The sequence below is a fragment of the Canis aureus genome, chromosome 28, assembly GCF_053574225.1.
Source record: "Canis aureus isolate CA01 chromosome 28, VMU_Caureus_v.1.0, whole genome shotgun sequence".
In the NCBI taxonomy this organism is placed as follows: domain Eukaryota; kingdom Metazoa; phylum Chordata; class Mammalia; order Carnivora; family Canidae; genus Canis; species Canis aureus.
In genome coordinates this window covers 35,637,885-35,653,173 of record NC_135638.1, presented here as the reverse complement: position 1 = coordinate 35,653,173, position 15,289 = coordinate 35,637,885, and the positions used below count along the sequence as shown (strand labels likewise).

At 39.2% G+C, this 15,289-nt stretch overlaps 1 protein-coding gene across 1 annotated transcript in view; it reads left to right on the top strand.

Moving 5' to 3' along the window:
• LOC144300640 (uncharacterized) overlaps positions 1–15,289 on the top strand; it is a 114,427-nt gene that overhangs the window by 55,823 nt on the left and 43,315 nt on the right. The window contains exons 6-9 of the mRNA XM_077876927.1: positions 8,648–8,723; positions 9,574–9,650; positions 9,757–9,788; positions 9,940–10,069. Of these exons, the coding sequence (XP_077733053.1) occupies positions 8,648–8,723; positions 9,574–9,650; positions 9,757–9,788; positions 9,940–10,069 (315 nt within the window). The remainder of the gene's footprint in view (positions 1–8,647; positions 8,724–9,573; positions 9,651–9,756; positions 9,789–9,939; positions 10,070–15,289) is intronic.

Sequence of the window (15,289 nt, the reverse complement as noted above, 5' to 3'; positions counted from 1 at the left end):
TTTTAAGTGACATTGTGGTCTAAATTTGAGTTTCCATATGTTCATTGTTAGTATGTAGAAATGTGATTGATTTTGTATGGTGATTTGTATCCAAAACCTTATTCAACTCACTTTATAGTTCTGGAATTTATTATTATTTTTTGTAGATTGTTTGGAATTTTATCTATAGACATTCATGTCATTTGCAAATAGGAAAAAGCAGAGCAAGCTGGGGCTAGCTAGTCAGCACTCTACTAACTCCCATCCCTGGTGTTAATGAGTTCTAGTGGGGGCTCAGTGTCCACCCCCTATCTAGCATCATGAGGTGGGTTGAGGCAGGACAATATGGAGTAGTTGACACTTGATTTCCTCTTCCCCATCAGTGAAGCCCAGTGACCTGAGCTTCTACTCATGGGTAACACCAACAAGGCATAGTGAGGTAGTGGAATTGGGACTAGTTAGTACTCTTCAGACTCCCTCTCCCTTCCTTGGGGCCCAGTGTGGAGCTGAGTTTCGGTCCCTACCCCACAGCAGTAAAGGATGTGACTCAACTCCGCTCTCCCCCTCCTTATGGGAACAGAGGGTCACACCAGGGATATTACTCTCCTCAGAGGCAGTGAGGCAGTGAGTATGCCTTACTTATTTTTGTAGGAAGGTATCAGTGGGCAGGAGGAGGGGGTGAGCTGTCCGGTTGTCTACAGGGAGTCAATGCCCCATTTCCACCTGAATGGTGTCAGAAGTTGAATGCGTGTGAGCACACACACACACACACACACACAGCTTATGCTACACACCAACAGGAGGTACTGCTGCTAAAAAGATTAATTAGGACTCAGAGTCTCATAAAATTATATCCAAGATATCTAGGATACCTTAAAAAAATCACCAGTCATATAAAGAACTTGGAAAAATGGCCAAAAAATAAATCTTTAGTATTATACAAAGAAATATAATATTTAAAATTTAACCTATTTATTTTATTTTTAAAGTTCAATTTGGCAACATATAGTATAACACCCACTGCTCATCCCATCAAGTGCCCTCCTTAGTGCCCGTCACCCAGTTACCCGCCACCCAACTCCCCTTCTGCAACCCTTTGTGTGTTTCCCAGAGTTAGGAGTTTCTCATAGTTTGTCTTCCTGTTGTTCCCCACTCAGTTTCCCTCCTATCCCTTATAGTCCCTTTCACTATTTCTTTTTTTTATATTTATTTATTTTTTATGATAGTCACAGAGAGAGAGAGAGGCAGAGACACAGGCAGAGGGAGAATCAGGCTCCATGCACCGGGAGCCTGATGTGGGATTCGATCCCGGGTCTCCAGGATCACGCCCTGGGCCAAAGGCAGGCACCAAACCGCTGCGCCACCCAGGGATCCCCCCTTTCACTATTTCTTATATTCCACATATGAGTGAAACCATATGATGATTGCCTTTCTCTGATTGACTTATTTCACTCAGTATAATATCCTCCAGTTCCATCCATGTCAAAGCAAATGGTAGGTATTCATCCTTTCTGATGTCTGAGAATATTCCATTGTATATATAGACCACATTTTGTTGGCCATGTCTATGTCTTCCTCTGTGAGATTTCTGTTCATGTCTGTTGCCCATTTCATGATTGGATTGTTTGTTTCTTTGGTGTTCAGTTTAATAAGTTCTTTATAGATCTTGGAAACTAGCCCTTTATCTGATACGTCATTTGCAAATATCTTCTCCCATTCTGTAGGTTGTCTTTTAGTTTTGTTGACTGTATCCTTTGCTGTGCAAAACCTTCTTATCTTGATGAAGTCCCAATAGTTCATTTTTGCTTTTGTTTCTTTTCCCTTTGTGGATGTATCTTGCAAGAAGTTACTGTAGCCGAGTTCAAAAAGGATGTTGCCTGTGTCCTCCTCTAGGATTTTGATGGAATCTTGTCTCACATTTAGATCTTTCATCCATTTTGAGTTTATCTTTGTGTATGGTGAAAGAGAGTGGTCTAGTTTCGTTCTTCTGCATGTGCATGTCCAGTCTTCCCAGCTCCATTTATTGAAGAGACTGTCTTTCTTCCAATGGATAGTGTTTCCTCCTTTATCGAATATTAGTTGACCATAAAGTTGAGGGTCTACTTCTGGGTTCTCTATTCTGTTCCACTGATCTATGTGTCTGTTTTTGTGCCAGTACCACACTGTCTTGATGACCACAGCTTTGTAGTACAACCTAAAATCTGGCATTGTGATGCCCTCAGATATGTTTTTCTTTTTTAAAATTCTCCTGGCTATTTGGGGTCTTTAGTGATTCCACACAAATCTTAAAATAATTTGTTCTAACTCTCTGAAGAAAGTCCATGGTATTTTGATAGGGATTGCATTAAACGTGTATATTGCCCTGGGTAACATTGACATTTTCACGGTATTAATCCTGCCAATCCATGAGCATGGAATATTTTTCCATCTCTTTGTGTCTTCCTCAATTTCTTTCAGAAGTGTTCTATAGTTTTTAGATCCTTTACCTCTTTGGTTAGGTTTATTCCTAGGGATCTTATGCTTTTGGGTGCAATTGTAAATGGGATTGACTCCTTAATTTCTCTTTCTTCAGTCTCATTGTTAGTGTATAGAAATGCCACTGATTTCTGGGCATTGATTTTGTATCCTGCCACGCTGCCAAATTGCTGTATGAGTTCTAGCAATCTTGGGGTGCAGACTTTTGGGTTTTCTATGTAGAGTATCATGTCATCGGCGAAGAGGGAGAGTTTGACTTCTTCTTTGCCAATTTGAATGCCTTTAATGTCTTTTTGTTGTCTGATTGCTGAGGCTAGGGATTCCAGTACTATGTTGAATAGCAGTGGTGAGAGTGGACATCCCTGTCTTGTTCCTGATCTTAGGGGAAAGGCTCCTAGTGCTTCCCCATTGAGAATGATATTTGCTGTGGGCTTTTCATAGATGGCTTTTAAGATGTTGAGGAATGTTCCCTCTATCCCTACACTCTGAAGAGTTTTGATTAGGAATGGATGCTGTATTTTGTCAAATGCTTTCTCTGCATCTAATGAGAGGATCATATGGTTCTTGATTTTTCTCTTGCTGATATGATGAATCACACTGACTGTTTTTTGAGTATTGAACCAGCCTTGTGTCCTGGGGATAAATCCTACTTGGTCATGGTGAATAATTTTCTTAATGTACTGTTGGATCCTATTGGCTAGTATCTTGTTGAGAATTTTTGCATCCATGTTCATCAGGGATATTGGTCTGTAATTCTCCTTTTTGGTGGGGTCTTTGGTTTTGGAATTAAGGTGATGCTGGCCTCATAGAATGAATTTGGAAGTACTCCATCTCTTTCTATCTTTCCAAACAGCTTTAGTAGAATAGGTATGGTTTCTTCTTTAAACGTTTGATAGAATCCCCCTGGGAAGCCATCTGGCCCTGGACTTTTGTGTCTTGGGAGGTTTTTGATGACTGCTTCAATTTCCTCCCTGGTTATTGGCCTGTTCAGGTTTTCTATTTCTTCCTGTTCCAGTTTTGGTAGTTTGTGGCTTTCCAGGAATGCGTCCATTTCTTCTAGATTGCATAATTTATTGGCGTATAGCAGTTCATAATATGTTTTTAGAATCTTTTGTATTTCCTTGGTGTTGGTAGTGATCTCTCCTTTCTCAGTCATGATATTAATTTGAGTCTTCTCTCTCTTCTTTTTAATAAGGCTGGCTAATGGTTTATCTATCTTATTAATTCTTTCAAAGAACCAACTCCTGGTTCGGTAGATCTGTTCCACGGTTCTTCTGGTCTCGATTTCATTGAGTTCTGCTCGAATCTTTATTAACTCTCTTCTGCTGGCTGTAGGATCTATATGCTGTTTTTTCTCTAGCTCCTTTTTTTCTCTAGCTCCTTTATGTGTAAGGTTAGCTTTTGTATTTGAGTTCTTTCCAGTTTTTGGATGGATGCTTGTATTGCGATGTATTTCCCCCTCAGGACTGCTTTTGCTGTATCCCAAAGATTTTGAACAGTTGTATCTTCATTCTCATTAGTTTGTATGAATCTTTTTAATTCTTCCTTAATTTCCTGGTTGACCCTTTCATCTTTTAGCAGGATGGTCCTTAACCTCCACGTGTTTGAGGTCCTTCCAAATTTCTTGTTGTGATTTAGTTCTAATTTCAAGGCATTATGGTCTGAGAATATGCAGGGGACGATCCCAATCTTTTGATATCAGTTCAGACCCGATTTGTGACCCAGTATGTGGTCTATTCTGGAGAAAGTTCCATGTGCACTTGAGAAGAATGTGTATTCAGTTGAGTTTGGATGTAAAGTTCTGTAGATATTAGTGAAATCCATCTGGTCCAGTGTATCATTTAAAGCTCTCGTTTCTTTGGAGATGTTGTGTTTAGAAGACCTATCGAGTGTAGAAAGCGCTAGATTGAAGTCACCAAGTATAAGTGTATTGTTATCTAAGTATATCTTAACTTTGGTTATTAATTGATTAATATATTTGGCAGCTCCCACATTCGGGGCATATATATTGAGGATTGTTAAGTCTTCTTGTTGGATAGATCCTTTAAGTATGATATAGTGTTCCTCTTCATCTCTCACTACAGTCTTCGGGGTAAATTTTAGTTTATCTGATATGAGGATGGCTACCCCTGCTTTCTTTTGAGGACCATTTGAATGGTAAATGGTTCTCCAACCTTTTATTTTCAGGCTGTAGGTGTCCTTCTGTCTAAAATGAGTCTCTTGTCGATAGCAAATAGATGGGTCCTGATTTTTTATCCAGTCTAAAACCCTGCGCCTTTTGATGGGGTCATTATGCCCGTTCAAGTTTAGAGTTACTATTGAGAGATACGAGTTTAGTGTCATCACGATATCTATTCAGTCCTTGTTTTTGTGGATTGTTCCTCTGGACTTCTTCTTAAAGGGAAATTTTAAGAGTCCCCCTTAAAATTTCTTGCAGAGCTGGTTTGGAGGTCACATATTCTTTTAGTTGCTGCCTGTCTTGGAAGCTCTTTATCTCTCCTTCCATTCTGAATTAGAGTCTTGCTGGATAGAGTATTCTTGGTTGCATGTTTTTCTCATTTAGGACCCTGAATATATCCTGCCAGCCCTTTCTGGCCTGCCACGTCTCTGTGCATAGGTCTGCTGTTATCCTAATACTCCTCCCCAGAAAAGTCAGGGATTTCTTGTCTCTTGCTGCTTTAAGGATCTTCTCTTTATCTTTCGAATTTGCAAGCTTAACTATTAAATGTCGAGGTGTTGAACGTTTTTTATTGATTTTAGAGGGGGATCTCTCCATTTCCTGGATCTGAATGCCTGTTTCCCTTCCCAGATTAGGAAAGTTTTCAGCTATGATTTGTTCATATTCATATTCTGGATCTCTGTCCCTTTTGGCACCCTCAGGATCCCCAATTAAACGTACATTTTTCTTCCTCGGGCTGTCATTTATTTCCCTTAATCTATCCTCATGGTCTTTTAATTGTTTGTCTCTTTTTTCCTCAGTTTCCCTCTTTGCCATCAACTTGTCTTCTATGTTACTCGTTCTTCCACCTCGTTAACCCTCATCGTTAGGACTTCTAGTTTGGATTGCATCTCATTCAATTGATTTTTAATTTCTGCCTGATTAGCTCTAAATTCTGCAGTCATGAAGTCTCTTGAGTCCTTTATGCTTTTTTCTAGAGCCACCAGTAGCTGTATAATAGTGCTTCTGAATTGGCTTTCTGACATTGAATTGTAATCCAGATTTTGTAACTCTGTGGGAGAGAGGACTGTTTCTGATTCTTTCTTTTGAGGTGAGGTTTTCCTTCTAGTCATCTTGCTCAGTGCAGAGTGGCCAAAAACAAGTTGTATGGGAAAAAGAGAAAAAGAGAGGAGAGAAATAAGGAAAAGAGAAAAAGAAAAAGAAAGAGGAAGAAAAAAGAAAAGAGGAAAAGAAAAAAGAAAAGAGGAAGAAAAAAAGAGAAAAAGAGAGAAGAAAAAGAGAAAGAAAGAAAGGGCGGGGGAAGTAAACAGAAATTAAAAAAAAACAACGGGGGAGTATCTTCTGATTCTCTATATTTTAAGTCCATTGACTTCCCCTGGAACTTGTCCATCTAGGTGGTCTTCTGGGGGAGGGGCCTGTTGTGCTGACTTTCAGGTATTAGCACTTGGGGGAGCTGCTCTGCGCCCTGCCTGGTGCAGGGCTCAGTGGGGGTTGTTTAACCCGTGAGGCCCCAGGAGGAACAACCACAATGGCAGCGGCCAGCTCTGGAGCCCTGGAGTCAGCTCCTGCAGTAACTACAGAGCTCTCAGTCTGCAGGGCCTGGAGGCTCCGGTGTGGGTCTGCTGATCTGCTCAGCTTGGGGCAGGAGCGTCCTTCCTGTCCTGGGCCCTCCTGGCCTCTTCCTGTCCAGGGGGAGGTCGGATCCTGGGTTGTGTCCCCGGTGCCCTGTACTCCTGGGCCTGCACTGTTGGATTCGCGCTCCCAGCTGCGTGCCACCCGAGCTCCTCTGAGCTGCTCTGAGCTGCTCCTAGGTCAAGCGGTGCCCGCTGCAGCCATTTAGGGAGCTCGGCGCACTCTCCCTGGGGTGCAGGTGACTGTTAGTGTCCCAGGGAGCCTGAGGGCATCCCCGCCCTCCTGGGGTCTTGCACTAACTCCCTGCGAGCCCCTTTCCGCCCGGGAAGAAAGTTGGTGCAGCTCCTGCTTCTCCAGGCGGGGCTTTCCTGTCCTGTGGCCACTTGCTGGCCTTAGCCCGGCTCCTCCTGGGACCTCTCCCCCTTGGATGCCTTCTGTTTCTTTATTTCTCCCCCCCCCTCCCCCCTGTCTTCCTACCTTGATAGACGCGTGAACTCTTCTCACTGTAGCATTCCAGCTGTTCTCTCTTTAAATCTCAGGCCGAATTCAAAGATTTTCAGGATTATTTGAAGGTTATCTAGTTAATTTGGTTGGGGACAGGTGACTTGGGGACCCTACTCTTCCGCCATTTCACACATCTCCTCTCAGTAGCTCTTAAAACCCATTTCAGAATTTTAGTAACATTTTAATTTTCCTTAAAGGAGACAATTCTATTCCTATTTTTTGCCTTTTGGTAAAATTTAAAAATGAAATAATGCATTTTGGGAATGACATTTTAGGCATAGGGAATGTCATGTGTAGAGAAATGATGTGTAAATTATGATTATTATCTATGGCAGTGGTTTTCTTTTTTTTATTTTTTTTTAAAGTTTTTTTTTTAAATTTTTATTTATTTATGATAGTCACAGAGAGAGAGAGAGAGAGAGAGAGGCAGAGACATAGGCAGAGGGAGAAGCAGGCTCCATGCACCGGGAGCCTGATGTGGGATTCGATCCTGGGTCTCCAGGATCACGCCCTGGGCCAAAGGCAGGCGCCAAACCGCTGCACCACCCAGGGATCCCGGCAGTGGTTTTCAAAATGTGGTTTTGGATTTCAAAGTGTGGCTCCTGGATCATCAGCATTGCCTGAAATCTCATTAAAAATTCCATTCTTGGGGCAGCCCCAGTGGCCCAGCGGTTTAGTGCTGCCTTCAGCCTGGGGTGTGATCCTGGAGACCTGGGATCGAGTCCCGCGTCGGGCTCCCTGCCTGAAGCCTGCTTCTCCCTCTGCCTGTGTCTCTGTCTCTATCTCTCTGTCTCTCTCTCTGTCTCTGTCATGAATACACAAATAAAAAATCTTAAAAAAAAATTTCCATTCTTGGTTTCTTTTGTAGGATGACCAGTCATTCTGGCTTGCCTGTAGTTGTCCTGGTTTTAGCACTGAAAATCCTGCATCTTGGGAAATCCGTTTCTCAGAAAAACTGGGACAGTCACTTAGGTTCCTTATCCTGGGCCTACTACATCAGAAATTGTGGGGCCCAGCAATATGTGTTCTTATAATCCCTCTTGGTAGTTCTGATGCGTGCTAAAGTTGGAGGATCATTGATCTAGGGAGCTATGAAGAGTTTGGCATGGTTCCATGATGGGAGTATGTAATAAGGGATGAAATTAAAAAGTAAACAGAGGCTAGGCAGTGAAGACCCTTGTATGCTTTGTTCAAGAATTTCATCCTGTAGCTGGTATTAACTCATAAACTGAAGGATTTTTAATTAGAGAAGTATAGATTTTGTGCTAAGTCTTTATACAGATTAAACTAGTATGTCTAGTTAAAATATTTTATCTATAAATAAAATTAAATTATATTTTAACAAGCTCCAGTTTGCAAATTAATATAAAATAAAATATTTAAAAGATTACTGTCTTCATGTATACTAGCTCAGTCTGTGTTCTTCGACAGAGGTTCTGAATGTTTATTTTCTAGCTTCTCAAAATATATTCTTGCTTCATATATGAACTTTATGTGTATGTTTTGGAAGTAGGAGTATTGTTAACTCATTAGATATATATTTTTTGGAAGATAGGTCCAGGAATATAAATGCAATTTATGAAATCAAGAGAAATTGCAGAATTGTTCTGTTTTCAGGTGCTTGGAAAATCATGTTGAAGTAGATACCATAAAACATGAAGCCTTAAACATGTTGTACTTTTGGTACCTGTATAAAAAATATTTTTAATGCTTCTTATAGCTTACTTCTCATATTTTGCTTTATTTGATGTATTAAAGTTTTATGGTGCACAAAGCCTTTATGTATATTTGAAAGCTATGACCTCTTTTCAAAACTTCAGGTAATACCTGGACCATACATATTCACACAGCATTTTTCTTTCTTTAATTTGTGTTTAGGAAATGGCTGGTTTCTTGATGATGTTGTAATCAAGGATCCCACAACAAATCATGAATATAACTTCTTCTGTCACAGGTTTGTAGGTGTGCTTTTATGTTGAACAAATTCATTTCATATTGGTTCCAAATTCATGTATTTTGGAGAAATGGATAGCTTATTCAATTATTCTTTGTCACTGATGCTTTGTTGGGTAATTTTTTTGAAAAATAATTTTAGGGGCTTGTGCTTCTATTTAGAAAGATATACATTATTTTATCATCATTCTTGATGATGTAAGTAGAACCTACCTTAATTTACCAAGAAAGATTTTAAAAATATTATTTTTCTTTATATATCAGTAAGGAGAACAAAAGTCTCTGGCAAGAAAATTGATTCCTTTTGGAGTAGGTCCCAAATTAAGTTCAAATATAAGAAATGTACAAAATAAAATTTGCATGTGGCTTTTTATATGGTGATAACATTGCTAACCCACTGTCACTAGACATTGAGTTTTGGGTTATTTTTCTGATAGTACTGATAGTTTGCTTTTTCTTTCAACACTTACCTGTCTCTTTCCTCATGGAACCAATAATAGCCATTTATGAAATAACTGACTGTAGTTTGAACTGTTGTTGATGGCTAACAAACAGGTTAACATCATTGGTCCAGTGGATGTAAGATCTATGACCTGGGTAGGCTACCTGGTTACTTGTGGATTAGGGAAAGGCATGTTTCATCTGGAACCTGATAGCAGCTTCTCCTACCTCCTTTGTGCTCTCTTAGTCATTTTAAGCATTTCCTTTTCCATTTTCTGCTCTTACCAACAAGATACCTATGATTTTTTTCTAGTTCCTCTTATCCATTATTTCTGACTTGGCTCCATAATTCCTAGTGGTTAGTGTAAGTATAAAGCCACAATATTTTTGATACACCTTTCTTTCTACAGATGGCTGGATCAAGGGGAAGATGATGGTAAGATTGTAAGAGAACTGTATGCCAGGGATAACAGTATCGTCTTTGCAAGTGAGTGTCATGTATACACATTTCTTAGAAAATTCTGTATTATGATGATTGAGGAAAGCATGACTCTGCTGAAATTAATAATTCTCTCTTTCCTTTATACCTTCAGAGCAGAAGCTAGAACTTAATAGAAAAGAAACAGTAAGATTTTACTTTTGGTTTTAAATTGTTTGGTACAAATAGTGTTCAAATAAGTATTTTGTGTGTCAAATCAGTATATAATTTAGTAAGCAGTGTTTCTTGGTAATTTGTCTTCTTATATTGTTGTTTTTTGTTTTGTTTTTGTATTTAGTGGGCTGCAGAAAGATGGAAGTTTATGAAAGGAAATACTCTTCAGTTCTACAACAGGGTCACTGGAGGGTTTGTCCGTCTACATCCAGATGGCACAGTTGATGCAGTTGGAGATAAGACAGACAAATATGGTAAAATTATTTAGCAAGCAAGTGGTGCTGTGGCAGTTTTGGGAACTGGAGGAAGGCCGGTTTCTAGACCTAGTTTAATTTGCAGTTTTATTTCTTCTTTTCACATGGTCCAATATTAAGTCATTTAAATGATTCACTATCTGCATTAATGAAATAAATAATCAATAGATGACAGGCTTTAAATCGAGGCCAACACTGTCATTATACAGAACAGTACACCGTGAGAAAACTTGAATTTGCTATTAACTGAAGAATAAACTGTAGGCAATTAACATTAATTGTTCATAAAAATCAGCAGTTGTAGCTCTTGAATTGGCCATTTAAGGCATTAAGTTGGTTTTACTAAATATTAAGTGCCTATTCTGTTTAAAACGTTGTGTTAAATAATTTGAGGGCCATAGGAGTAACTAAGACATTATTCTGAATTCCAGAGAGTCACAAGCTAATAAGGAAGACAAACACATGCAATTCTAAATGTAGCTAGTGTCATAATAAAGGTATAGAGGAAAAACTAGGCAAAGAAAATCTAGATTTGATGTTCAGTGAAGGCATAACCATAAGAATTCATGAAGAAGGGGTAAACTGATAATGGTAGATCTTTGACTATAAACCCAAACCACTAACTCTTTTTGAAACAGATTTAGTATTTAAACAAAATTTGTCAGCTACATCTGTGAATGTAACTTGCTGTATTTTGTTAGAAACTTTTGTTCGAATAGCCTGTAAGATGTGCTGGAGATATTTAACCTGTAAGCATTTTAAAAATGTAACCGCCTGGGATGCCTGGGTGGCTCAGCAGTTGAGGTTCTGCCTTCAGCTCAGGGTGTGATCCCGGGATCGGGGAACAAGTCCCACATCGGGCTCCTGCGGGAAGCCTGTTTCTCCCTCTGCCTATGTCTCTCTCTCTCTTCTCTGTCTCTCTCATAAATAAATTAAAAAAAAAATGTAACCTCCTCTACCTTATGTTACAGATCCCAAAGAATAATCCAGTTTTCTCCTCTATGAAAGCATGTAGGAGTTAAGAATACTTCCTAGTAACTTTTTTCCCCCCAAAATTAATGTATTCCTTAGAATTTTTTTTTTAACCTGTTGCTTCCCATTTGGGATGATTTACCTACTTAGATCAGTCAAAATGACCCTATATAACCTATTGCCTTGGGCTGGTTCTCTTTTTCCTCACTGGATATAGTGGATTGTATTTCCAAATGTGTTCAGAAAAACAAGAGAGCCCAGTCAAAGACCAAGACCATTCATTTCCCACAGCGAATGCAGCAGCCAGAGCAACATCTTGCTTGGTTCCCCACGTCCCAATCCCACCATATCCTGAGGCAAGGGCCTGATGGTACTTGCATATGTGGATGAGTGCATGAACGGGGAGAAATCTCCAAAGCAGGAAACTCTGGTTTTATATAGGATTACCCATCCTTCTTTACAGAAAGAGAGAGACAGACAGACAGACAGACAGACAAACAGATACAGAAAGAGAAGAGACAGAGAGCACTTATCTTTTTTCTGGAATATAAGCAAATCTTCTCCCAGGGAAGGGAAGGAAAAGCCTTTACCTTTATTCCCCTGTGTGTGTGTGTGTGTGTGTGTGTGTGAGAGAGAGAGAGAGAGAGAGAGAGAGAGAAAGAGAGAAAGAAAGAAAGAGGAGAGAGAAGGAGAGAGGGAGGAGAGAGAAGGGAGGGTGGGAGAGAAAGAGGGAAAGCAAGGGAAGGAGGGATGGAGGGAGATGGTGGAGAGAGGTGTCTATGCTTTATTATGATAGATTGTTTCCTTATACAAACATCTGTATCTTCTACTGTTATATCTTGGATTAATCCTTCTTGGAAGCCAGCCCTCATGCTACATGGAAGCCCAGACAGCCATACAGAGGATTCCAGGGAAAGAACTGATGCTTTGACAGCCACAAGTGAATTCTTACCCTATAGCTAAACATACGAGTTCTGAATAGAGACCAAACTAACTGGTAGATACGGAAAGAGAAACTTTTTCCCTTAAGTATTTCTAGCATCTTAATATGCTAGTCCTTTAATATATAAAATAGAATGAGCAGTCCTTAAAAGGGAAGTGCAGGATAATATGAATAATTTTCCTTAGCATAACTGACATTTTTGCAGCAGGAGGTCTTTTATGTGTGATAATTACTTGAAGCATTATTTCCTAATGTTATGCTCAGTGTCCGATAAATTCACACTCATAAATCAGTTTTCTTGCCTGGAAAGTGTTGTGATGAACAGTGCTGACCCATGGACATCTCTTCAGGAAAATATTTTAAGAACATGTCTCTGAGATTTGTTTGCTTATAATTTTCACTCTGCAAAACAATGTTGTTTTTATCACTATGAGACAATACCTCTATTTAGTTATAAGCTGGTTGTAAATTTAGCTATTTCCATACATAGAGAGTTTGAATGCTCATTTCTCTGAGAGCTACTGACCTATTTACTGGCAATACTAGACCTAAAAACACCACACAGCATGAAAAGATCTTTGAAATACCACAGGGAGCTTCGTTTTATGATCATAAGCTCTTAGGTATTAAAAACAATACTATACTAACTCTGATAATGTTAATGTCATCGATAATAACAATCATAAACAGGTCTTCTAGTCTCTAGTGTGGGATCTTAGAACTAAAAAGAAAGAGGAGACAGCCAAAGCAACTCAATTTTTAATTCTAAACCTTTGATAGTTACTTTATGTCAGGGCCATTTTCAAAAACTTACCATCCTCCAGAATTTTCAAAGATTTACCATAAAACATGGATTCTCAAAATTTTCTAATTTTACAGTAGTTTTTCAAGATAAATATTCATAATCTAAATTCAGTTTATTTGATTTATATTCTGACAGCATTAAGCATCCATTTAAAAAATGTATGATACATTACTGCAGTTTCTAATGTGTCATTGTCCTCTGTATTGTTGCTAAGGATCTAGGTCAATAGATACACAGTTTCCCCTTATTCTTTTTTTTTTTTTTTTTTTATTTACGATAGTCACACACACAGAGAGAGAGAGAGAGAGAGAGAGAGAGGCAGAGACACAGGCAGAGAGAGAAGCAGGCTCCATGCACCGGGAGCCCGACGTGGGATTCGATCCCGGGTCTCCAGGATCGCGCCCTGAGCCAAAGGCAGGCGCCAAACCGCTGCGCCACCCAGGGATCCCAGTTTCCCCTTATTCTTGATTTCACCGTCCACAGTTTCAATTACTTGTAGTCAAATGTGTTGTGGAATCAGAGATCCTTCTTCTGACATATTTTCAGAGGGTCGCTAGTAGCCTAACACTACATCACAATGCCTATGTCATTCACCTCACTTCATTTCATCATATAAGCATTTTATCATCTAATATCATCACCAGAAGAAGAGTACAGTACCATATTTTGAGAAAGAGAAAGAAGAGACCACATTAAGATAACTTTTATTAGAATATATTATTATAATTGTTCTTCTTTATTACTAGTTATTGATCTCTTTCTGTGTCTAATTCATAAACTTTTTATAGGTATTTATACATAGAAAAAACATAGTATATATAGGGTTTGTTACCATCTGTGGGTTCAGGCATCCACTGGAGGTCTTGCAGTGTATCTTCTGTGCATAAGAAGAAACTACCAGGTTTTGAGATGGATTTTTGGGTATTGTTTTTGAACTATTTATTTGGTGCCATGTCATACTAGTGCGTATGGAAGAGGTGTCACATTCTTCAGTGTGAGAGTTTTAAAATATGTTCACAAATTATGTGACACTGCCCTCTTTAAGAGGTGAAGCCTATTGTTCTTCCTTCAAAGAACATCCTATCAGGCTGGATCAAGAGACTTCTAACAAATAGAATATGGTTGAAGTGAGTGTGTGTGACTTTTGAGACTAGGTCATAAAAGGCCTTACAGATTTTTCCTGGTACTCTTCTTGGGTCACTGACTCTGGAGGAAGCTAATTGCCATGTCATAAGGATATCCAAGCAGCACTATAGTGAGGCCAGCTTGGAAAGGAACAGAAGCCTCTTAACAACAGCCAATGTGAATGATCCACCTTGGGAGAGTATCCTCCAGCCGCAGTCGAACCTTCAGATGACAGCCCCAACCAACAACTTGAGTGTAATCTCATGGGAGATCTTGACCCAGAGTTATCCAGATAAATTGCTCCCAAATTTTTGACCTACAGAAATTGAAAGGTAATAAACATTTGTTTTAACCTGCAAAAGCTTTGGAATAATATTTTACATAGCAATGGATCGCTAATATATCAGTTCAGTCACTGTTCTGCAAGAAAGATGCTTCTATAGTTTCTCACTCTGGATGCTATGATGGATTCCATCTTCTCTTCACATTAAGTAATGGCCAGGAATGGAAAGAGCAGCATCTGTCCTGTCTCTAATCTGAATCCTCATCTTCTTTCTTGCATGCTGATTTCTGCATTTTGTACTGGTGCACTGGGTAGTCCTGTATATTCAGTGCCATTTTTCTATACCGAAAACTATAAAACATTTTTGAAAGAAATTAAAGAAGACCTAACTAGGTAGAAAGACATCCTGTGTTTATGGATTGAAAACTTAATAATAAGATGACAGCACTTCCCAAAATGATTTAGATTTTATTCAATTCCTATCAAAATGCCTTTTCTACAGAAATGAAAAATGAATCCTAAGTTTTATATGGAATTACAAGGAACCCTGAATAGCTAAAACAATATTGAAAAAGAATAAAGTTGGAGGACTTACATCTCCTGATCTGACAAATTACTATAAAGCTACAGTAGTCAAAATGGTGTGGTACTAGCATATATATTGACATTTAGATCAGTGGAATAGAGCTTTGTGTTTTTTGTGAGATGATCAGTCAGGTACAAAAGGAGGTACAGGAGAGACTCAGAAAAACAAAGTTTATTATATTCATGGGTCCTAAAGACAAGAAGCATGATATATCAAGCAGGACCACATAGAAAAACACTAGGGAGGTCAGGAGACAGAAGACAGGAGGGAGAGAGCACTTAGACCATGAACTTTACTAGGATTTATACAGGAAAGCAAGGCAGGGCAGAGTAAACAGTTTAAGATTGGCTAGTTTGAATAATATCAGTGAGTTTTGGACTGTAGAGGTGATCTCTAGTTGCCTGGTACTTGGCTCTGTGATGATTAAGAGAGAGAAGTGGTGCCTCCTGGGGCACATGGGCCAGAAAGAAGTGGTATGGGTCTGGATTGGTTAGTTTGCACATTAA